The sequence below is a fragment of the Myotis daubentonii genome, chromosome 3 (genome assembly GCF_963259705.1).
Source record: "Myotis daubentonii chromosome 3, mMyoDau2.1, whole genome shotgun sequence".
NCBI lineage: Eukaryota > Metazoa > Chordata > Mammalia > Chiroptera > Vespertilionidae > Myotis > Myotis daubentonii.
In genome coordinates this window covers 102171734-102196115 of record NC_081842.1, presented here as the reverse complement: position 1 = coordinate 102196115, position 24382 = coordinate 102171734, and the positions used below count along the sequence as shown (strand labels likewise).

The window sequence follows — 24382 nt, the reverse complement described above, 5'->3', positions numbered from 1 at the left end:
TTTTTAAAGAACTGATTTATTACCTATTATTGGTCTTTATATACTTGACACCCATTCTCAGAGAAAAGATTTGGGAATTGTGAACTTTTGACTTGATGTGGCACTGAATAATCATCAACATTTGAAAACTCCATGCAAATTACACACAACCACCCTGAAATAAACTAAAATTAAATGATCTCTAATCTTTGGAATAAATGATTTTTAATATTAATTCTTACTGACACAAAGATCTGATAAAGGATAGACAAGTATCTTTACTGAAAAATAGGGCTAATAACATGTCAGAATTTCTGTCTTTTTCCCTAATGTAATAAACATTCAAAGTAACATTTTCCAAAAAGCACAAAACAGTTTCTAAAAGCATCATTTACCTTTATATTTAAGATTAATTTTATATAAAATTTACTTGATTAAATGCAATAACATTGAGTTTATAATAGTAGTTTAGGAAGATTACAATAGTAGATTTAGGAAGAACAGTAGTTTTCCTCCAAGTATTTAAAATCTGAAGTTAGAATATTTCATAAAAACTGTATTATGTAGTAGTTAATATGTCATTAAACTATTTCCAAAATGGTATCTCAGTCAATTCTCAATTGCCTTAATTGCAGAAACTATTATAATACAAATAGAGTACTGCTCATCTTATTGACTTTGTTATTAATAAAAGTAAAAATATATTGATAAAATGCATATCTGGTAACAAAATATATTACAGAATATAGTCACATTGGAAACATTAACTCTTGTTGTAAATGAATTTCCATTTTCTTCAGATAAATAATTTTATTCCATATAAATTTTAAAATTAATTTTCCAATTACAGTTGACATATAAAATTATATTAGTTTCATATATACAACATAGTGATTAGATATTTGTATATCTTACAAAATGATCACCCCAATAAGTCCAGTGCCCATCTGACACCATACATAGTTATTATAATATTATTTATTATATTCCCTATGCGTGACTATTTTCATTACTGGCAATTTGTACCTCTTAATCCCTTTCACCCTTTGCACCCATCTCTTCACCCCCCTTCCATCCAGTTACCATCAATTTGTTCTCTGTGTCTATGAGTTTGTTTCTCTTTTGTTTGTTTGTTTATTTTGTTTTTTAGATTTCACATGTAAATAACATAATATGATACTTATCTGACTTATTTCATCTATCATAAAACCCCTAGCTTCATTCATGTTGTCAAAAATGACAAAATTTCATTCTTTTTTTAGCTGAGTAATATTCCATTGCATATATACACCACCTCTTCTTTCCCCACTCTATATAAATTAGAAGAGTTTTGTGAGTGTATATGTACAAGTATGTTTTTCATACATTTCACATTAACTAAATTACTTCCTTTTAATATGGAGTTAATATTTTCCAAGTATTATAATTATGCCTTATAAGCATTTATTTTTCTGGGTAATTTTTTGAGCCTTTTATGGAAAAAGACCAGAATCCCTAAAGATGGCACAAATAATGTTATGACAATCCCTATAAATACATAGGTGATAAAATGAGGAGTGCAAATTCCTTCATCTACTAAAAGGGAACACAGGGCATGTATTTAGAAAGATAAAATAGAACCATCAAGGAAACTGTCTGAAGTATAGGAAATCACTATCTACACTGACTAATTACATACTCAGAAACATACACACATCGTGCTGCACTATTTCAGAATTTTTGAGAGAGATTTCCTTGTGTGTTATTGTAAACTAGAGGCCCAGCGTGCGAAATCGTGTGAAGCACCCCACCTCCCACCACGCTGCACAAGGTGCCTCGCCTCCCACCGCACTGGAGAGCCGTTGCTCGAGGGCCACGGGGGGAGGGGAGTAGAGGGGGAGGCGATGGCATACCAAGAAGTGCTCCATGCACCTCCTGGTGACAGGTCGCTTGGTCATTATGGCATTACAGTGTTACGGCCAATAGCTTTTTATAATTTAGATACTGAAGTAAGTAATGGGCAACATTAAAAATTAGGAAAATATTATTTAATCATTTGGTTCATGTTAATTACTATAGGTTTTATTTCAGGTGACATAGTACTCAATTCAAATGGTGGATGCATATTATACCTCAAATAAAAGTTATGAAACTGATCATTTGAATAGGAAATAAATGGAAGAAGACTTTTTTGTTAGTATTTTTAAATGTCTTATACTTGTAAGAAGAATTCAAACCATTCATAGATATAAAATGTAGCAATAAATTGTGTAAGTGTCCTATTTCTAAAACAATTTATTATTTTCTTATGTTCTCAAGACTTATTGATAACATGTCCATCAATAAAAAATAATAGGTCAAAACACATATTAAAATACAGTGTACTATATATAATTTCATCATTAATGTGTCCTCTTTTCCACCTTTTATTTTTGTTTCTCCATTTTGAATATGAGTTCTTTCTTTCAAATAGCTCATAAATACAAACAATAGTGTTCGTATTTACTTCAAGAGATTCATAATGCAGGTTAAGAGGGAGAGACAAGAGATATTTTATAAGGGAAACTAAAACGGCCTTGGGAAATTATTAGAAAAGAAACCCACAATGTATACTGGAATGTTAATAAATTCCAACAGGTTCAATTTGTGACTCAGAACCCTCTATGGTGATGAGGTACATTTCAAATTAAGAAAGGAATTTGATAAATACTTGTGCAGTATTCTACCTTTAGTCAATCAAAAATAGCCTTGGTTAACATACAGGCAAGGAAGTGTACTGTACTTTCCTTCTTTGATTTTGTTTCTACTTTATTATCATGAGTGTCCACTACAGATATATTTTTTCCAAAATTTAAGCATACCCAGGATTCATATTTAATAAGATATATCATTTCACTCAATAAATGCTTACATTATAGAACAGAATTTTTCTTGACTATTTTTTCAACTAAAACGTTTTATTTTTAGTTTTCTATATTTATTGTGAGTTTTTTACATACCTGTTGCTGTGTTCAGAGCTTTTCATATACTAATTGATTTAATATTTGTAACAACTCTGTGAGGGAATCTCTTAGCCTCACAGAGGAGAGGGCATAGAGAAGGTGAATTAACTTGAGCAAAGACACATAGGTAAAAAATAAAACTGTGTGATATGAAATGCATATGTCAATTTTCAGTACTCCTGTTCTTAAATATTAGGCTGCCATTACAAGTATAGGAACAGTAGATATTATTTCTAATTGTCTTAATTACCAGCTACATTTTAATGAAACTCAGCAGAACATATTTGTAAGAGCCTCTGTAGGTTGGATAGGAATTTAGAGCTTTTCCATTCTTATCTCTGATTAAATGCAAGAATTCCACCTACAATATTCAACAGTTACTGAAAAACAACATTAACAGCTTCTTTAATATTCACATTGTTCAAGAAAAATCAACCTAAGATTGAAGTAAGTATAGCCATGTATCTCCTTCCTGCACCTAGCATAACACCTTCCATGTAGTAGGCTCTTAATAAATATTGGTAAAATGAATCAAGTTTCTTGAGTCTACTGTACATAGTCTGGTTCTAGTTTGGATGTTTACTAGTGTTTTGTACTTTCATTATTCTTGGATCAACTCTGATGGTATGTACATAAGAAACTTTGTATTTAAATGTGTAAATATAACTAATTCATAGTTAAATTTTATTTTAAAAAGAGCACCAACACTGCAAATGTTGTGCAAAACTCCTAGAAAGGCCTGTCATGTCACAGTAGAATTTTGTTCCAGGTCAGGGTATATGGTAGAAAATTCAAATATGGAAAAGAAATAGATCCCATAAATAAAACTCTTCAACTGAATCAGTGGGGCTTTATTTGGCTGGGATTAAAGATCTGTGTTAGTAAATTTTAACAGAGGTTTTTCTTTGAGTAAAAGAGATTCAAATACCATTGTTATTTTAAAGGAAAACACTGAAATGATGGCAGTTCTGGAAATAGATTTTTTAACCATTTTTAAAAACCTGAAGTACTTAGTAAATGAGATACCATTAGTGTCACAGATGCTAATTTTTACCAGCAATGACTGAAGTGGCATTCCTTCCACTTGCATTTGATCCTAGCAATGCTAGGAGGTGAGGAGTTGATTATGAACAGTTTTCACTGCACCGCCTGCTGTGCAAATTTATTCTCCTGAACAAGGATGACACATAGTTGTGGCATTAAAGAGTTTTTTCATTGCTTTTCCTATCAAGACTGTGAAGATATATTTTAACTCTTATCTAACCAAGTATGAAAAAAGAGAAGCGTATATGCTCTGCTGCGTACTTTAGGCAAGGCATTTGCACAAGGGCTTATGGCATTATCTTTTCCCTCTAATTTACAGGAAATAAAACAGTCCTGTAGCTCAAGACATGACAGCTAGTAAAAAAGAAATTGGTTTGGGATTATATGAGACAGTTTTTCTTCTAATCCTGTGGGCTTCTACCCTACTGCTTCTTTTGGCTTCTTCATCCGGGGTATAATTTTCAGACTTCAATTGATCTGAATTCAGTTGAATGTTTTGTTTTTTTAAACAAAGTGATATCAAATAAAATATGTGATATACAATATAGGTAATATTTTAAGTTTATTTTTCCCATTTAAAAAATGGTGAATGTATATAAATGTTTATTTTTTGTTTGTTTGCTGACCTCCCTCTGCAGCCAAATATCTCTCAAGATGATCTCTTCATTTATGTATTTAGTCAGTGTTTATGTCATATTTGTTTTCCAAGAAATATTTAAAGTAAATTATGATTCAAACCTAAAATAAAATAAGACAAGTCAGGAGAAAACAAAGCATAGACCACAATAAACGGTGTCAAAGGGCCATCAAGGTTGAGTTAACATTGGGTAAAAGTACTTGCTCCTCAGTGTGGTCCTATAGACCAGCAGCATTGCCATTCCAAGAGTTGGTTAGAGATGCAGATTCTCAGGTCTATGCAGGCCTATTAAATCAGAACATACCTTGTAACAAGATACCCAAGAGTTCTGTGAGCACTTTAAAGTTTGAAAACTATGTTCATATTGATGGTTTTCAACCTAGTCTGCATATGTGAATCACTGAAAAGCTTTAAAAAATACTGATAACTGTGTTCCATATTCAGATATTCTGATTTACTCATATAGAATATGCCTGAGCATCTAGAATTTTTAAAGTTTTACAATCTGGAGCCATTTTTCAACTAGTCTTTTCAAAAGACTTAGAAGTTATTTCATTAATTCATGTACCCATTCATTAATTCTTCAACGTAACAAATATCTACCGAGTCCAGACCATAAGCTGGAAATACAGTGGTGAATAAAACAAGGACCCCTGCCCTGATAGGATTTACATTTACTGGGGATGACAGACGACAAGATAAATATGTTAAATATATAGCATGCTATGCAATGACAAATTCTAAGAAGGGAAGGAGGGATGTGAAATATAGAGAACCAGGGAAGACTTTGTGAGAATGGGATGTTTGGAAAAGGACCCGAAGGAAATGGAGGAGCTGGCCATGAGACTGGCTGAGGAAATCTATTCCAGGCAGAGGGAGGAGTTAGGACAAAGCCTTGGTGTGGGAGTGTCCCTGGTGTGTTTGGAAACAATGAAGCAGAGCGCACAGGGGAAAGAGCGGTCAGTCACAAAGAGCCAGATCACAGAAGGCCTTGTAGTCATTGCAAGGATTTTGCCTAGTATTGAAAGACTTTGAGAAGAAAAGGGTCTCACATTTTAGTAGACTTATTCTGTCTTTTGTGCTTCGAATATATTGAAGGGAGTGAGGAAGGAAGCAGGGAGATGAGATCCATTAGAAGGTATTACGGAAACTCAGAAAGAGATGGTGTTGGCTCAGACAAGGGAAGTGGCAGGGTGGATATTGAGAGACGCTGAGATGTATTTGTACATATTGTATACATTTGAAAACATATAAAAACTTACCGCATGTGCTTGAAAGGTGGTAAACAGAAAGGTTGCCGTTGCCCTGCACTGGCCTTGCTTCCAGCTGGTGCCACATTCCAAGGAGAGAGAATCTCATTCCTCTGCTCATAGCCAGCAGAAGTTCACTGCCAAAATGATGTGCCACTTCAGAAAGGTTTCTGCTTTTTCCTTCAAAACACAGGTTTTTCTTGGACTTAATTTTCATTTCTAGGGCACCTCAAATAAGAGACAAACTAATAATTTCCTCATTTTACCATGTTTAATTATTTGAAACTTAAATAATTTTAGCCTTGAAAACTCTCCCAAAAAAGCACAAATTCATTTTAGCATTCCTATTATTATACACAATATAAACCTATAACACAGTTGTTTTGCAAGCAATTAGCAAAAGGTTTGAGGCCAACCCTTTGGTTATACTGGAAGAAACGCAGTGCCCAGACACTATATGAAAATTCAGGAGACAAATGGTTGAGAGATTTGATGGAAGTACAGAATCCCCTTTGGAAATTTGGATGTTATATCCTGGAATAAAAATACAAAATCACTACTCTGACTACCAATGCACTGGATTTGTTAAAAATCAATTTAATGAGACACTTATCTCTTTAATTTTTTCTTGCTTTGCTTTAGAGATAAATGGCTTCATTATCCCTGCTAGTTATTTTTTTCTAATGGAATTAAGTCCATATTCTACATATCTAAGTTTCAAAATTTAGCATTACCAAACTGATCCAGTTCTCTTTCTTTCTAGCGTTAAGGATTTAGGTGAATTTCTAGAAATAAGACATTTCATATTTAGCTTCTTGGTAGAGAAAAAAATGTCTTCCATTAAGAATTGATTAATAAGAATAGAAGAGGGTTTTAAACTGGCCCTGGTGGTAGATGAAGTGGTTCTTTCATAGGTAGAGACATTTGTCAACACAACTGGCTATGTCCTCTTTCTTCCCTCATATGAAGAGCTTTGGAATTTTTCGCCTCGTCTGTATTAGTTTTCTAGAGCTCCCATAACAAAAACTATAAATTGGTGGCTTAAAGAACAGAGCTTTATTTTCTCTCAGGTCTGGAAATTCAAAGTGCTGGCAGGGTTTGTTTCCTCTGAGGGCCATGAGGGATGGATCTGTTCCAGGTTTTCTTCAGGACTTGCAGATGGACACCACTTGCTGCCTTTTTTCTTGGTTGACCCTCTGAGCATGAGCATTCCTCCTGATGCCTTTCTTTGTGTATCCAAATCTCATCTCTGAGTGGCTGTGACCACTGTCATGCTTTCCTGTCTCTGTTTCCCTTAGCCTAGAATGCTTTTACCCACTTTTTCCAACTCATGAACTCATAACTTTTAATACCTCAAGAAAGCCTCCACTAGTTAGCTAAGGCAGTGCGTTAGAGGGCAGAGCAATAGGGAACTAAAGTATTATAGAATGGGTTTGAGGTCTTATTCTGAGATGTCTTAACATTTTTTTAAACATTTCATTAAACCTTTTTGAGGTTTTTTGTGCTGTCTAAAGAAAGGAATGTGTCACATAGGACTGATGTGAGAATTAAGTTAGTTACCACATGTAAATTTCCAAGCATATAGTACATGTTTGATTAATAATCTCTCCCTCCTTTCTATTTTTAATAGACTGTGTTCCACACCTGTATTGTTTCTCTTACCACAGTTCATTTCAGTATGTCCTTCCAACTAGAGTAACCGTCAATAATAGTGGCTGTATCTTATTTGTATTTGTATCCCTGCAGTTTTTGTTGGGAAATAAGGAGAATTAAACTCTATCTGATGTTCAGTCTCCATGTGCTTTCTAATATACTTTGATTACCATCAAAGCATTTGTAATATGGAACGTAGTCATGACTTCTCAATATATGTACCGTAAATGTAGAATGATTAGTGGATAATATTAGTCATCTAAAGAAGTAACCTACTTCAAGACACAGTTTTTAAACAGGGCACTGATAAAGATCTGGTACACATCCACATAAAACAAAGTAACCATTTTTAAAATAGAATGAAGTAAAACAAAATAATAATCAAAAATTGTAATCTGTCTGAAAAGGGGAAAAAAGCATTTTCAAAGGGTGTTACTTTTCACAGAGCCTAAAAGGAGTGGGAGAGTATAAATTTGACACTGTGGTATGAAGAACCATCCAGATCAGCGTAAGCAAATATCCTACTTGGCTCAGCAGACTTGTTCACTTAGGTGAGGTTGGAACTTTTGGCTGTTATAAATTTGTCTCTGTAGCCCTTAATATCACCTACTTCACTCTACTGTGACTTTACTATACCAAACACAACAAACCCCCAACATGATTTTGTGTCCCATATAGTATTTCTTCCAGGGGAGACAATCCTTCCATCAGTCAACAAGAGAACACATTCTTCTTGGCAGTTGAATTTCTCATACTGAATCAATATATGGTATTCCCAGTTTGGGTATCCTATCTGCTTAGTTTATGACTCAGTACCCCTTAAGGTTGTTTATTTCTACAAACCTAAAAAAGAAAGTGTGTATATTTATCAAAATGAAGACCTGACATTGGACATGAAGACCTGGCCACGGAACTAGTTTCCTAGAAAGACTGGCCTGAGCTGCCACTGGCTCTACCTTTTCTCTATATACATACAAGAAAGGCAAGAAAATAATGAACTTTTTTCTACATTTTTTATGACTTTTAATAAGTTAAATTCTTAGAATAAGATTCAAAGCAGATTTTCCTTCTATCAAATTCTATTTTATAATTCAGAGTGATATGACAGTCTGGATATTTGTTTAAATTTTTTTCTGAATATTTCACATGGTAATAGCTATGCAACTTTGATTTTTTAAAGTAATAAATAGATAATTAAACATAAATTTTATAATTCTTACAGGTATATATTCCTTATAGGGTTAGTTATTATAAAGCTACCATCATCTTTTCTAAATTAGGCCATCTATAAATTTCAAATTACTTTAAAATTATGAATATCTCACTATAATTATCAATTTTGAATCAACCAATATCAATGAAACAAATGTTTATAATTTTAAAAATAAAATTCCTTCAAAGAAAAATGTTCTATAATTATCAGACATTATATTGTTGGTTAGGAATTATCATAAACTGAGTTCATTCCTACCACTACTATTACATTTCAATACCACTATTATCTCCTGATTAGATTGAAATATTCAAATAGCCAAATCTAAATTTACTGAAATGAAAATAAATATAACATACAATGAGGAAGTCAGAGAACTCAAAATTCTCTTCCAAATATTCTAGCATGAACTTACTACAGTTTTTTTCCCACCTATTCTTTCCCTGTTTGGGATTACATGTCATATATTTGCCCCACATAAACATGTCTGTTCTTACTAATAGAAAAACGTTTAAATTCCTAAGTACAGTGGCAGTGGGTACTGCCTGAGAGCAGAATGTTTATAAGCTTTATGATATTAACCGCAGCACTCAACCTCAGGTGGCATAAAGCATGCAAAAAAGTCAGTTTTATTATTTATAAAATGGTTCCCCTTGAAGCAGAAGAGTGACCTTGCTCTGCTGAGCTGACATATGCCACTGGATTAATGGTCGAGCTCTGCTGGAGGGAAGCTCACGGAGACATTACAACTCCAGAAGCTGGGCTGGCAATGACCATTAATCAGGGGACCCAAATCATGCATCAAAAACACTGATTTAAAAGTAGTAAAAATGGCTTAAAAAGCTTTTTGAGAATTAGCTTGTTGTTTGTCATTACTAGTGTTCAAGGAGATTACTACATGACTGAAATATTCTTTGGGGATACCTTTAGAAAGGTTATTATATACCCAGAGGCCAAGGAAAAGCAGAGGACATTTAAGTCTAATGGAAGTAACTATGATGGAGTTTTTGTTCCAGAGAATTGGATGGAAAAGTTTATTAAATGAATTCAATTTTTTATAATTCATTTTTAGTCCTTTATTTAACCATGATTTCTAAGCAGGAGGTACTGTGAGTGTTTGCCTCTTTCTGATAATTTTATTTTTTATTTTAAAGCCAGAGCAAATGGATTTAGTGGGATAAACATTTGACTGGTGAACTTGTTAGGATATTTTTCAGGAACATGAGTTTGAGTCAACACATTCAATGATTACATATGTTAAAAGTATCTAAAGGACGTAAAAGTACTATATGTTCTTCTACCATGTGTTAGCTAGTGAAAAAATTTTTAAGACTTTTTCTTTCTCTGATTACTGAGAAGGAAAAAAGGCCTAAGTCTAAGATCCTTAAAGAGTATGTTCAGTTTAATTTTTCTGATAATAAGTTCTTCCTGCTTTTTAAAACTGCCTTTGATAAAATTGAATAGGCAATATCTTTTATATTTTAATAGTTTATCTTTTAGATTAATGATACTATACATAATATATACATATAATTTCATTATTATGTAGAACAAATAGTAGAATCAGGACTTTATTTAAAAAACACACAAAATATTTGATACTTAAGATTATGGTTAATGTTTTAAGGCCTGTTATGATTAATTCTTCAAAGTTATTATTCTAAATAACTGTTGCTTTCCCTAGCCAGTGTGGCTTAGTGGCTGAGCATTGACTTACAAACCAGGAGGTCACAGTTCAATTCCCGGACAGGGCACGTCTCTGGGTTGCAGCTCCATCCCCAGAGGGGGGCGTGTAGGAAGCAGCCAATCAATGATTCTCTCTCATCATTGATGTTTCTCTCTCTCCCTTTCTCTTCCTCTCTGAATTCAATTTTAAAAAACATAAAATAAATAACTGTTGCTTTGTTTTAACATAATATTCAATATTATCTTCTTTTGTTAATTACTTATTCAGAATTATTTATTGTTTTTGAAGTTTAGTTATAAGATTAAAATAGTTGATAATAATGTGATCAAAGTTAAAAATTATTTAATGGTTGATTATAAATAGAAAAAATCAATATGCACATAATAAAGAGTAAATTTCTAAATTTATGGGAAGATAATATGTATTTCTTATAACTGGATATCTGAATTATTCTTTCTATCAAACTACCTACTAGTAGAAAAAATAGTAATGGAAATTTGATCAGGGAAATAATTTATCTTAGAGTAGGGATAGCAAATGCTTAAAATATGTTATCTTTAATTTCTAATTTCTCTCCCCACTATCTTCCCTAAACACACACTATCTTCTATAACCATGATGGACATGGTTAATAATGACCTCATTAGTCAGAGTCCTTTCCAACACTGCTCTCCTTGAAGGTCTTAAAAAATTATCCATGTGGTGCAAGAGCTGAAAATTTCTTATCAATTTTGGTTTCGAGTGATAGACCATCCAGAAATGGATAATCCTTGTGAAATATTCTTGTATCAAATATACAACATAAAATGATTATATTCACTAAAGACAATCTTTCATTCCCTTGAAGAGTTAAGGAGATAATTATATTAGACACATTTTTTTAATCCAGTGCTCCTTTTGATATACAGTGTACGGTTCCTCAGCTTTTTGCTACTTTACTACCACTTTAGCAATCACCATCTTTGGATTTAGTGATTTCTAAAGAGTCTCCCAGTCAATAACTTCACAACCTCTTAGAGTAATTTTTGAATATGGTTAAGAAAGTTGAAATTGTATTGATTTCACCTAATTTCACTTCCAAAATGTGATTATTTTAATGGGCCTTTCTTCAAACTGACTATAAATTATGTACATAGACCTATAAACACAAAATGCCTCTCATGTATTAAGTAGTCAATACAAATTAGTACTTGTAAGTGGGGGAATATAAATTTCCAAGTTGACATCTATTATACATTATTCATTTCATTTTTTGTTTATAAATATCTGCTTTTAGCAATTGCTTCTATATTTGTATACCATTCATTTGAATGTGGCTCTGTGTAGCTCTTATCTACTGAAGTTATTTGGTTGATGGCACCAATAAAGTGTAAATTCCTCCAGGATAGATTCCTGCCTGATCATGGTCACATTTTTAAGAGCTTTTCATTTCCTTTATATTCTCTAGGATTTTGTAAGAATCAATGATATCAAGTGACTGAACTTTTGCCAAATTATCTTTTTACCTGAAAAAGAAGAGATATTTAAGACATAACCATACTACTTATTTTAAAAACTCCTTTCAACTAAAAGAGAATATCTTACTCTCTATTCCATTCCTGAAAGTGCAGCATGACTTACACTCTATTGTTGCAATGCAAATTATAGGATACAGTGATAAATCATGCAGAGGTACAATTAAGAATTTAAAATGTTTTGAGTCTGTTTTACTCTCAAAACTTGTGGGGTTTTTAAAAATTTTTATTGTTGAAAATGTTACATAGGTCCTCCTTTGTCCTCCCATTAACCTCTTGAGTCTGCCCTGTCCTCCCCCACCCCCCCCACCCCGCCCCAGCCTCTCACCAGCCCATTGTCTGTGTCCATGGGTTATGCATACCAGTATATGCATACAAGTTCATTGGTTGTGCTCTTCCCACCCACCCTCCCCTGTCTTCCTCTAAGGTTCAACAGTCTGTCCATACTTCTATGACTCTGGGTCTATGTTTGATCATCAGTTTATCTGGATAGGCTGATATGAATGCGAATAAACACCTTTGCAGGTTAGAGATTCTGCATTGATTTAATTTTTTTAAAGTTCTAGTCTATTTCCTTTGTGTAATTTTCTTTGAAGCAGTTTCAATTTGCAGAAAACATCTCGTGACACATCATCTTCTGAAAGTAAAGCTTTACCATGGAAATTTTGACACAATTTTAAAATACTATGGTTGAGTCAGAATCTGCACTTCCTTTAGATATTTTGCAGCTGATGGCAACGATAGTGAGCCAGACAAATCAAGTCGACTAACTGGTCCTCAGAGTCCAGATGTACATTAAAAATATTTATAGCATTGACATGTATGTGAGCATTGGCTTGTGTTTACCCAAGGTTAAAATATTAAGTATGCAAGGCCATGTTTCACAGCTCTAGTTGTCTTTTAGCCTCAGCACCCCTGACATCCCAAACAACTATCTTCCATTGGCACCACATGATAGTGTAATTATTTAACACTGAAGCAATCCTAACAGATTATTTTAAGTCAGTTAAATTTGTGTCACATTCTTCAAAACATTTCCATGGCTGAGATTGTTAGAACAGTTAAAACCTCGAATGTCTTTGGATAAAAGCTGATAAGCTTATTGAGATTTAACATACTATTATTATAAAATATTCATAAAAGCACATACACTGAAACAATTTCTATCGTTTAGAGCATATTACTAACCAATGCTCTCTGTGCAATATTGAGATTATGTGAGAACTGACTGGAAGAGTGTGTGTAATTTTTAATTTTCCAGTACTTTCAAAATACTGTGGATGTCTGACTCACATATGCAAATGTTTTCTTTGAAATAGACTGAAACTTTTCCACCAGTGCCTTACACAAATATTAAGTCAAGCTGGAGGTAAGATTTTACATGAAGACCCCAAAGTTGGTGAGTGGTGAAGAAATGAAAATGAAGGTCAAGTTTTTTCTGGTGTTGGTCAAAAGGATGATTTACATTTTCAAAAGGAGACTTCCTTATTCTCCTTTTCTGCTGCTGATAATTTTAGGCTGGCCATTGTTCTAAGAAGCCTATTCAGTTCCACTCTTTCTATCAAGTCTTTCCACACTTTCCATCCTGCTCAGATAGCAAGTTTCTTTGAGACTAAAAGAAAATATCAAAACTTTGTAATGGAATGACATAGTGGAGAGTTGAAAAAAAAAATTTTTTTTGTAAAGCTCTGGTTCCTATAATCGTTTTCTCATTGAGTTGAACTAGATGATTTCTAAGAACTCTGCCAGCTTTATATCATCTGTAATTAGAATTGTTAGAAAACTAGAGAGGAAATATGACTAGCAAAAAATAAAGTGAATCTTCTTAAGTTATTTTAACTACTCATTGCATTGTGTAGAAACACACACACACACACACACACACACACACACACACACACACAAACTTGCTCAAGACCTAAATGACTCGATCAGCTCTACTTTTGTGGAAACCAAGTAGACAGTATGGAAAAAAGTGATCTTTACCGTGTGAACTCAGATGTCTTCTAAAGGCAATCCAAAAACATACATTTATATCAAAAAGTTAGTTATACTAACACAAATTACAAAGCAGCACTTTATTTTCTCTTTAAATACAACTGTACTAGTACTTCTAAACAACTATGAACTAAGCAATACTAATGATATTTTTACAATCTGGTTGCTTAGAAACTTACAATACCATCTACCATCTTTCTCTCTCTCTCAGAGGCACCTGCATTAACTCTTTTACTTTAAGGCTAATTTTTTCAGAACAGTTGAACAGTTTTAGGTTCACAGCAAAATTGAGAAGAAAGTACAGAGTTTTCCCATATACCCCATGTCCACACATTATTAATTAATTTTTAGCTATTATACATGCACATTTCTTTTTTGCTAATCCAACATTTTGTTATGGAAAATTTCAAGCATATATAAAATTAGAGAGTAGCACAATCTATCCCATATATCCACCATTCAGGTAATCATTAAATAATGAACAATCATTTTTTCTTCTTTATGCCCACATATTTCACATACTTGCTGCCCTTCACTGGATTTAAATTACAAATAAAAAATGATACTTCCTTAATATCATCAAATAGCTACTTATTTTAAAAAAAATCCTGTTATTTTTTGAATGTTTTAGTTACAGTAATTTATTTGATCTATATTTGAACCATTCTTAAAGGCTCTTGATATGTACTTTATTTTTTCTCTTTTATTTCTATTGATAAGTTTAAATAACCAGGTTACTTGTCCTGTAGATTTCTCATTGTCTAGATTTTTATGGTCAACTGCATTCTCTTCATGTCGTTTAACATGCTCCTCTGTCTCCATATTTAATCTAGTAATAAGATACATAAAGTTGGTATAATTGCTTTTTTTAAAGAATATTTCATTGGTGGAATTAGGTGCTTCTATTATGAAGTATACTAGTACTCTCTTTTTGTGATTTTAGTAGCCATTGATAATTATTTTCTGGATCCATTATTGCAGTAGGTGTTTACAAAATAGTAATTTTGTAATTTCATCATTCTTAATTGATTAGCTGGGATAAACATACATAGAGAGAAACAGATTTTTTTCATTATGTATGTAGTTACTCTGAAATATATTTCATACAAGAAGGACAGATTAAATGTTTGTCTTTACCTTTACTTGCCAGTTCTAATAATATAACTGTAACATTTGCAAAGGTAACTACTGGGTTTTCTCTTTTTAATATCATCATGAACTCATGAATTTTGAGGTATTTTAATAGAGTTCAGGTATTATTCTTATTTGTAATACAATTACCCCATCTTTTGATACAGTCTACTCCAGTGAAAACATTTCCAGAATGATCACTGTGTTGCTTTGGCCCCAGAAGGCTTTGAAACCTTTCTTTATTGATGGTGTGACAAGATGAGAACTGTGAGGATTCTGACTAAGAATCTTGACTCCAAATTTAATTGACATCATTACTTGTTTGCACTGTCCCTAAACCTTTTATTATAAACCAATATTATGAATAACAAGGTGATTACTAACAACAGGTTAAAATTTATTTTGCCATCTTTTTTGTCAAATTACTGTTTTTTTAATATCACTTAAAATAATTCTTCTTTCTTAAGCACTACTTAAATATGGAATTAGGCTCATTTGTTTTCACTTTTATCTGGAATTTTTAAGGATGGTTTTTATTTCATATTGTTTATAAATATTTAAAATATAATATGTGAAATAGTTACATTATTTTAAAATCAAATTTACAAAACAAGGCATATTTAAATAAGTCTATTTTCTTTCCTCTTTTATTTTGTTTATTTTGTCCCATTTCTCTAAGAAGAAAAGTACATATTTGCCATATGAAAACACACTCATACATTTCCACTCTTAGAAAAATTTCAGCACACTACATATGATTTTCTTCACTGGACTTTTTTTCACTTACACTGTATTCTGAAAATCATCCCATAGCAGTATAAATAGATATATTTTAATTTCTTACAGCAGCACACAATTCCTTTGTTTCACCATATATTATTCAATGAACATTGATTTTTACAGCTTTTGATAATATAAAAGTTTTACAATGAATGTGGATGTGTAAGTCAGTTTGTATACAAGTGTATCATCTCTGGTTTAGATGTTTAGAAATGGAAGTGTTGGGTGGAGGGGCAAATACAAAAGCAATCTTGATAGTTTGCCAAATTACCCTCCACAGCTATTATGCCAGTTTACAAACATGTTTAAATATTTTGATTGATTTTCAGAGAGAGAGGAAGAGGGAGGGAGAGAAACATGGATGTGAGAGGAGAACATCGATCAGCTGCCTACTGCATGGAGATTGAGCCTGAAACCCAAGCATGTGACCTGACCAGGAATCCAATCTGTAACCTTTTGGTGCACAGGATGACACCTCACCAACTTAGCCACACCGGCCAGGGCTACAAACATATTTAATTGGACAACAAAAGACTATAGATTTATAGAGTCAACCTAAAGACTAATTATGATCTATGTCAACAGAAACAAAGAACTATCTAAGATCTAAATTGCATTTCTATTTGTAACTCTTCTGTTGGTAGTCAGTGCACAAACAAAATTTGTGCATGGGTGGGGTCCCTATGCCTGGCCTGCGATTGAGACTAATCAGGTTCCCCTCCTCTCCACCTCCCCGCCTCCTCCTTCTCTCGCCACCCACGCTCCACCATCACTCGGTTCCCTGCCTCCCCACTTTCCTGCCCCCCGCCTCCTCCTTCTCTCAATGCCTGTGTCCACCACCACCCACCCCTGGTTCCCCATCCCAGTCCAGGACCCAGCCCTGATTAGGTGATTGGGACCTGCCTGCCAGGGGGAGGGACTGGAAGGTTGTCCTCACCTGAGGGAGGGGCTAAGGGGAGGGGCCAACTGCTACCATGGTGGGTGGGGAGTGGGACGATTGGCACCTCCTGGCTGGGGGAGGAAGAGGGAGAGGGACCCAGGAGGCCTTGAGGAGGGAGCTGTCTCTCAGTCCCCCTGGGAAAGAGGCCGAATCTGTTGCCACCCACCCCCAATTCCCCACCCTAGTCCAGGGGCCCAGCCCCAATCAGGCCATGGGGCCTGCTGGCTGTGGGGAGAGACCAGAAGGCCCCATTGGTGATTGGAGCTTGCGGGCTGGGGACAGCTCCTGCATTGGGCATCTGCCCTCTGGTGGTCAGTGAGTATCATAGTGACCAGTCATTCTGGTTGTTCCAGTCATTCTGGTCATTCCATCTTAATGGTTGTTTAGGCTTTTATATATATAGATACTTCTGTCTTGATGGGAGCTTCTGTCACAGGATAATATTTGCTAAATCTAATCCATTACAATTATGCCATGCACCATTACCAATATTCCAGTACATTCTCATTTACAAAGGACTATTATCTATGAAGACAACTTGCTTCCACATGATTCACCTTTTCAACAGAAACTTAACAGGAATGGAAATGATAATTTGTGCATTGTCCATAACTCAATGTAGATATTAGCCCTTTTTTATTATAAACCATAACCTATACATCAGGAAACCATCTCAGAAAGTCACCAACTTTCAGACTTATCGAATAATAAAATTTTAAAAATGTCATTTTAAATACATAGATTTGCTTCTTAAGGATATCTTAGCATGGATTGCTATTATACTCCTCTCACTTAAAACTGTTGAGTGAATCATAATAAGATGACTGACACATCCAAAGTAATAGTCCTGAAGCTTTCTTAAACCACTACTCCTAAACCTGCTTCTCTTTATTGATATAATGAGGGGGGATTAACTTTAAAAGGTGGTGACTATTGATTACTTAATGGCAGAAGATAGTGTAGAGAAATACTGAAGTGAGCCTATTCTGTACCCTCTTGGGCCACGTAACCCCATTATCCGTGGTGGAAACCCTGCTGTAACCCTCATTAATATTTAATAGGCAGGATGCCGGCTGGATGAGGGCTACAAATGTACCCTAAGCATAGGCTCCAATAATGCATACGACTGTCCCAAGTATATAAAAGAGTAGCAGATTTCCCTGTGGTGAAATAGTTTATAAGCTGTACAATATTACATCAATCCCCTTTTCTGATCTCTGGCCCATGATAGCCTGGTGGAAACACTTACTAGGCATGCTGGAGTGATTAATGCTTTGGGAAGTCACTCTAGGTTAGTAAGCTCTGCATTAGAAGACTGTATTTTCCAGTGTGGTTCTCAGTTTCAGCCCTTTTTCCCTCTCCTCCTGCCATAAGCTGAAGGGCTCGTTCAGCAGGGGTGGCAAGTCAGCAAAAGGGCTAACCCCTTGCCACATGTCAGGATCTTTTCATTTCAGCTCATTTAAAATGGAAACAAAGAGTTTTAAAGATAACTATTAGGGAGAGATGAGTATAAGAGTGCTTGTAAGGACTAAAAGTCTGTGATGCTCACTTGAACTAAAGTGGGCTGTGACATCTGAAAGGACAAAGTTTTCTAGGTTACTGGTTCCCATTATTAACTTTTCTAACCACCAGATTATGTTTTGGTACCACCAGCTTATTTTGAGAATATAAGCTTGAAATGAGATGGAGTTCTTAAGACAGAACATGTTCTTAAGATTTGTGGATATCTAAGGACACAGTATTAAATATCTACCTTCTCAAACAATGTACAAAATTAAACAGGGAGTGAGGAAATATCAATTTTTTGACTCAATGACTAAAGATTTTTGTAAATATGTTTAGGAGAATATCAGAAACTATTTATAGTTACCTGTCTAGAATGAGTTGCGTAAGAATAAACATTTATCTTCACAGGACAAAAAGTAGCCAAGGGAACAAGTCTTTTATTAACATATTGAGTTTTTTCTCACAGCCAGTGAATGAAATTGACCTAAGTTCTCATTGTAATTCCATGTTAAATGTGGGAAAATTCAGGTTTATTTCAAACCTTAGGCTGTGCATAACTAAGTGCTGTTTTCAATTTATTTATAGGTCTATGTGTATGCTTTCTCTTTCTGACATCAAGTAGCGAATTTAAACTTAGCAAGAGTTAGAAGTGGAAAATGTATTTGTGCTTATTTTCATTTTGCTTTTTGATTCATATGATTTTCATGAAGCATAATGTTGTATCTACTCAGATGTTTTCTTTGTTTTGTTGTTTATTAGTTGTTTGGTGGGTTAGTAACACATGCCATTCATATGAGCAAAATTAACACTATAAAATAAAAAATTAACAGATTTTCTCCAAGATGTGTACCACTATAATATAAAACCTATGAAGATAATTGATCAAATGTACAACTTCAATTATAATAATAGTTATACATTCAATGTCCTTATTCCAGAGATAATTTTTCCTTTTTATTGAATTTATTGGTTAATAACATTATGCCGGTTTCAAGTATATAACTGATGCTTATCAAACCATAATATGTTTTGCACTTTTATCGGTGAAAGTCACAAACCCTAAACCTCCTTTCCTTTTCCTTCATTTCTATTTTCTAGCGCAGCAGCAGCTTCGGGAGCTTTGATCGTTTTCGGAATAATTCTGCATCAAAACCAGATGATTCCACTGAGGTATTTGTTATGTTTTTATGCATATTATGCGAACACACAAATATTATAAAGCCAACATCACTTTTGTAAAGTACAGTAAAACACAAATATGTTTAAACATAGCCTTCGATGTTTTTGGTGATAAATAAATAAACATTATTACATTAAGTTATAATTCTCTTTTTAAATTCATGTTCTGCCTTCCCAATGGTCGGTTAGGCTTTTTGGGTAGTTCTTTGCTCCCAGCATGATGCTTGGCACTAATGTGACTCAGACAGTCACAGATTTTCTGAGCAGTTCCACCATAAAACAATATATATTTTAAATTTTATTTAAGTTCTAATTCCTTTAATTTAGGAGATGGTTAAATAGCTTAATAGTAAATTTGTTAAGGAAAGCATATGGCTACTCAATTACACTCTCACACTTCTGCCATCAGCACTGAAATATCTCAGAGGTGACCATTCCATACGCATTTGCAAATCATGAACACTTTAAATATAGCTTAAGAAAAGCTTCCTATGTTACTGCATGTGATACATTTGTTTTAAAGCAATAGGTTTCAGGTTTTATTCACTTCTTAATTATTCATTCAAACTAGTGTATCTGTATTCTTTGTTTTCTATGTAGAATTAGATCCCTTTATTGGATATAATTTCTCAAAATACTTTCTAGATTCTCATATACATCTATCTATAATATTTTAAAATATGTTAATTTCAAAAGTGGATATTCTAGACAAAAAATGAAAATAAAGTGACACCTTTTATGACTTCATAAATCTCTATTAGTTCTATACATGCATGTATGTATATTATATACCCTTTTATACATATATATTATACATATCCCCTTTTATACATCTATATATTTATATATATGTGCTTATAGGTAAACTTGTATATAGCTATATTTTCTATCAACATTTACATAATTTTAAATACTACAATGTAATATATTTTTACATATGTAATTATAGATACACTAGAGGCCCAGTGCATGAATTCGTGCATGGGTGGGGTCCGGCTGGCCTGGCCCCAATAGGCAGATCGAGGCCAGGCTTGTCAGGAGGAGGTGAAGGCGGAAGGTGGGCCGGCCAGCCCGCCCCAATCAGGGCCTGATCAGGGCAGGGCCAACTGGGGCGAGGGGCCACAGGTGATTGGCCAGCAGGCCCTGCCCCCGATTGGGTTTGGGGGAGCCGATTGGAGGTGTATATTACATTATAAAATATATTAATTATACTGTCACATTGTCTTATTTTGTGTCATATAGTAATTTCAGAAAAATGCTTTTTATTGCTTATTATCTTGTCTTTTGCAAACAATTCTAACTAGGTGCATGATGGGGAGCCTATAAGTGAAAGTGGAGAAAAAAATAAAAATTCAAATCATGGAGGAGGTTTAGGCAAAAAAATGAGAGGCATTTCCTGGACAATGAAGAAAAAAGTGGGTAAAAAGTACATCAAAGCCCTTTCTGAGGAAAAGGTAAGTGTACTCTGTTAATCACTTGTATTTGTCTATTAAACTTTTCTTAAAACATTTAGCATGTACTTCTAGATATAGAAATGCTTGTGCTTTATGAAGGACTTCAGCATCTATTTCTCCTCAATAATTGTGCTTATAAGTTAGGTGGAAGAAAGTACTATTACTCCCATTTTAATAGAGAAAACTGAAGTTCAAAAAGACCACACGTGTATGTGAGAAACATATGCCATTTATATTATAGAAAACAGTACTTCATTCCTTTTTATTGACAAATAATATTCCATTTTATAGATAAGTCACAAATTATCTTTTCATCAGTTGATGGACATTTGGGTTGTTTTCACTTTTTGGCTATTAAATATAATGTATAAATATACTACAGGCTGGTGCATGAAGTTTATGCATGGGCTGGGGTCCCTCAGCCCGGCCTGCACTCTCTCCAATCTGGGACCCCTCAGGGTATGTTTGACTGCCTATCACAATCCGGGACCGTTGGCTCCTAACTGCCTGCCTGCCTGCCTGACTGCCTGCCGGATCACCCCTAACCCCTCTGCCTGCCTGCTTGATCGCCTCTAACCACCTCTGCCTGCCTGATCGCCCCTAACCACCTCCGCCTGCCTGCCTGATGGCCCCTAACTGCTCCCCTATAAGCCTGATCATCCCTAACTGCTCCCCTACTGACCTGATCGCCCCTAATTGCCTCTGCCTCACCCCACACCAAGGACCCTGGCTTCCCTCCCTCTGGCGGGCTGCAGGCACCCAGGATCTGAGCCAGCTTCACCCGGGCCAGCTGCAGCTGCAGGGAACCATGGGCAGGTGGCTTCATCCAGACCACAGCTGCAGGTGCCCTGGACCACAGGGTGGGTGGCTTGTCCCTCTCCTGGGCCATAGCCACAACTGCTGGCACCCTGTACTGTGGGGCGGGCAGCTTGTCCCTCTCCTAGGCAGCAGGCGCAGTCCCAGCCACTGGCACCTGGGACCACGGGGTGTGTGGCTTGTCCCTCTCCCAGGGCCACAGGTGCAGGTGCAGCCACTGGCACCAGGGACCATGGGATGGCAGCTTGTCCCTCTCCCAGGTTGCAGCCTGGCTGGTCCCCATTCCTCCCTCATGAGCTCATTTGTGCCTGGTTGCTCCCCATACCTCTCTCCCCAGTGTTGAGTGTCTGAGCTATTACGGTGTGATGGCATGAGGGCGTGATGACCATTTGCATATTAGCTCTTTATTATATAGGATTTTTGCTAATTTCTGCATGAAAATATTTTTTTTTCATTCTCTTAGGCAACTCTGATATTTTGAGAAACTGGAAAACTATTTCCCAAAGCAATTGCATCATTTTACAGTCCCACTAGCAGTGTATAAGGTTTCCAGTTCCTTCACATGCTTTCCAACACTTGTCATTGTCTGTCTTTTCTATACTACCCATCCCAACGGATGTGAAGTAGAATATCAATGTGGTTTTAATTTGCACCTCCTTGAAGACTAATAATATTAAAAACCATCTCATGTGCTTATTAGCAATTTATATATTGTCTTTAGAAAAAGGTTCACTCAAATCTTTTGCCCACTTTTTAATGGGCTTGTCTTTTTAATGGACTTTTACACATTTTAAGATATATTCTGGATACAAGTCCTTTATCAGATATCTTATTTGCAATCTCATGCATTTTCTTGCATTCTGTGGATTTTATTTCTGCTTTCTTGATGGTATAATTTGCAGCACACGTGTTTACAGTTTTGATGTAGTGCAATGTATCTGTTCTTTTTCTCTCATCACTTGTGCTTTTAGCATTGTATCTCAGAAACCATTGTTTAAATTTCAAAAGACTTACTCCTATGTTTCCTTCTAGGAGTTGTTTAGTTGTAGCTGTTAAATTTTGGTGTATAATTCATTAATGTTTCTACATGGCGTGTGGTAGGAATCTAACTTCATTTTTTGGAATGTGTATATCCAGTTGTCCCAACACTTCATTAATAAGACAATTTTTCCCCATTTTACTTATATTCTTGACACTCTTGTTGAAAACCAATTGATCCTAAATATATGGGTTTATTTCTGGACTCCCAATTCTGTTCCATTAATCTATATGTTTAATGTCCATTCTCTGTTGAGCCCACTTCAATAGGACTTCCAAGACAGTTGTCACAATCAGTGTTGACCTCTGTGCTGCCAAGGTCAATTTTCTTTCTTCTTACATTACTTTTCAGATGCATTTCACTTTGTGATGATTCCATTACATATGAAAGATTCTCTTTCCTTGTTGTTTTTTTAGGCATTCTTCTGGCTTTCCTTATTTTTCATAACTTCCCTTATAAGCTCTGCTTTCTTTCCTTGAGCTATAGATTTCCATTAGAGGAGCCCTCACATCCCACCAGAATGGACTCAACCAGTACTCAACTCATCCCACTGTTTCAGTCGTTGGTAGGGAGCTAGGTCCCATGCAAACACAGTGGTGGGACAGAGGGGCAACAGCTGGGGCTGTCAGTAAAGAAGGGCACCTCAGCAAGAGGACTGAGTGGCACATTTCCATGGCCCCCTCATGTGGTCTATAAGGTTCTTGGTGCTCTGCCTCCAGTCTACTTCTCTTAGATCATATTCTCACACTCTCCTTTCTTGTTGTTTCCCCCTGCATAACTCAAGTTAATTCTGAGTATATTTATTTGGATCTCACTGTTCCTTTTCCTTGAAAAAACAGTTTTATGTCCTTTGTAGCACTTATTCTCTGATTTTTTCTTGCCTATTATGTTTACATGTGCCTCCCCGAAACAGTACACACACACACACACACACACACACACACACACACACAGTCTGACACTAAAATGTGCCTCATTAGAGCAATAATCCTGTTACCTTGTTCACGCTGTATCCCTAGTTCCCCAAACAGTGCCAGGTACTTAGAAACTGTTCTATAAATGTGGGTTGAGTGACTGAACAGAAGGATAAATGAATGAATAAAAACAGAGAATAAAACTGAGTGTAAATAAAATGTATATTCTGAAGTTTTGTTAATGTTTAGAAATGCTCAAAAATTAAGATTATTAAATTACAATTGATGAATATTAAGAAATTTATAGGTTTTGTCCAAACTATCTAAATATGGAAAACATTTGAGATGTTTTCAAGCAGATGTAATTTATTCTGAAATTGTCTGTCTTTCTAAATTTATGCAAGATTTGCTTTTCACTTGACTAGGTGGCAAGCATGGTATGAGATTTGTAAAGCTTTGCTTTAAAATTGTGAAGTGTGCATGTTTTATTCATATCTAGTGATCTCATGGGGTACAAATAACTGACATGAAATAACTATGCAGAGTTTAGACTTTTAATGTCAGATCTCAAAGGATTAGTAATAGTGGTAAATAGGGGATAAAGAGCACATATATAAAGAAATAAAAGTCTTTAACAGAAAGAGCATAGATGTCAATAATCTAACAT

At 34.9% G+C, this 24382-nt stretch overlaps 1 protein-coding gene across 3 annotated transcripts in view; it reads left to right on the top strand.

Moving 5' to 3' along the window:
- Positions 1-24382, top strand: part of SAMSN1 (SAM domain, SH3 domain and nuclear localization signals 1) — a 47170-nt gene that overhangs the window by 1196 nt on the left and 21592 nt on the right. Inside the window, exons 1-3 of one of the 3 annotated variants that reach the window (XM_059688096.1) lie at positions 13336-13357; positions 19412-19483; positions 20797-20946. In XM_059688096.1, the coding sequence (XP_059544079.1) occupies positions 13340-13357; positions 19412-19483; positions 20797-20946 (240 nt within the window). In that variant the 5' untranslated portion in view covers positions 13336-13339. Of the gene's footprint in view, positions 1-13335; positions 13358-19411; positions 19484-20796; positions 20947-24382 lie in introns of those variants that run through there. The other 2 variants (XM_059688094.1, XM_059688097.1) reach the window with 2 other exon arrangements.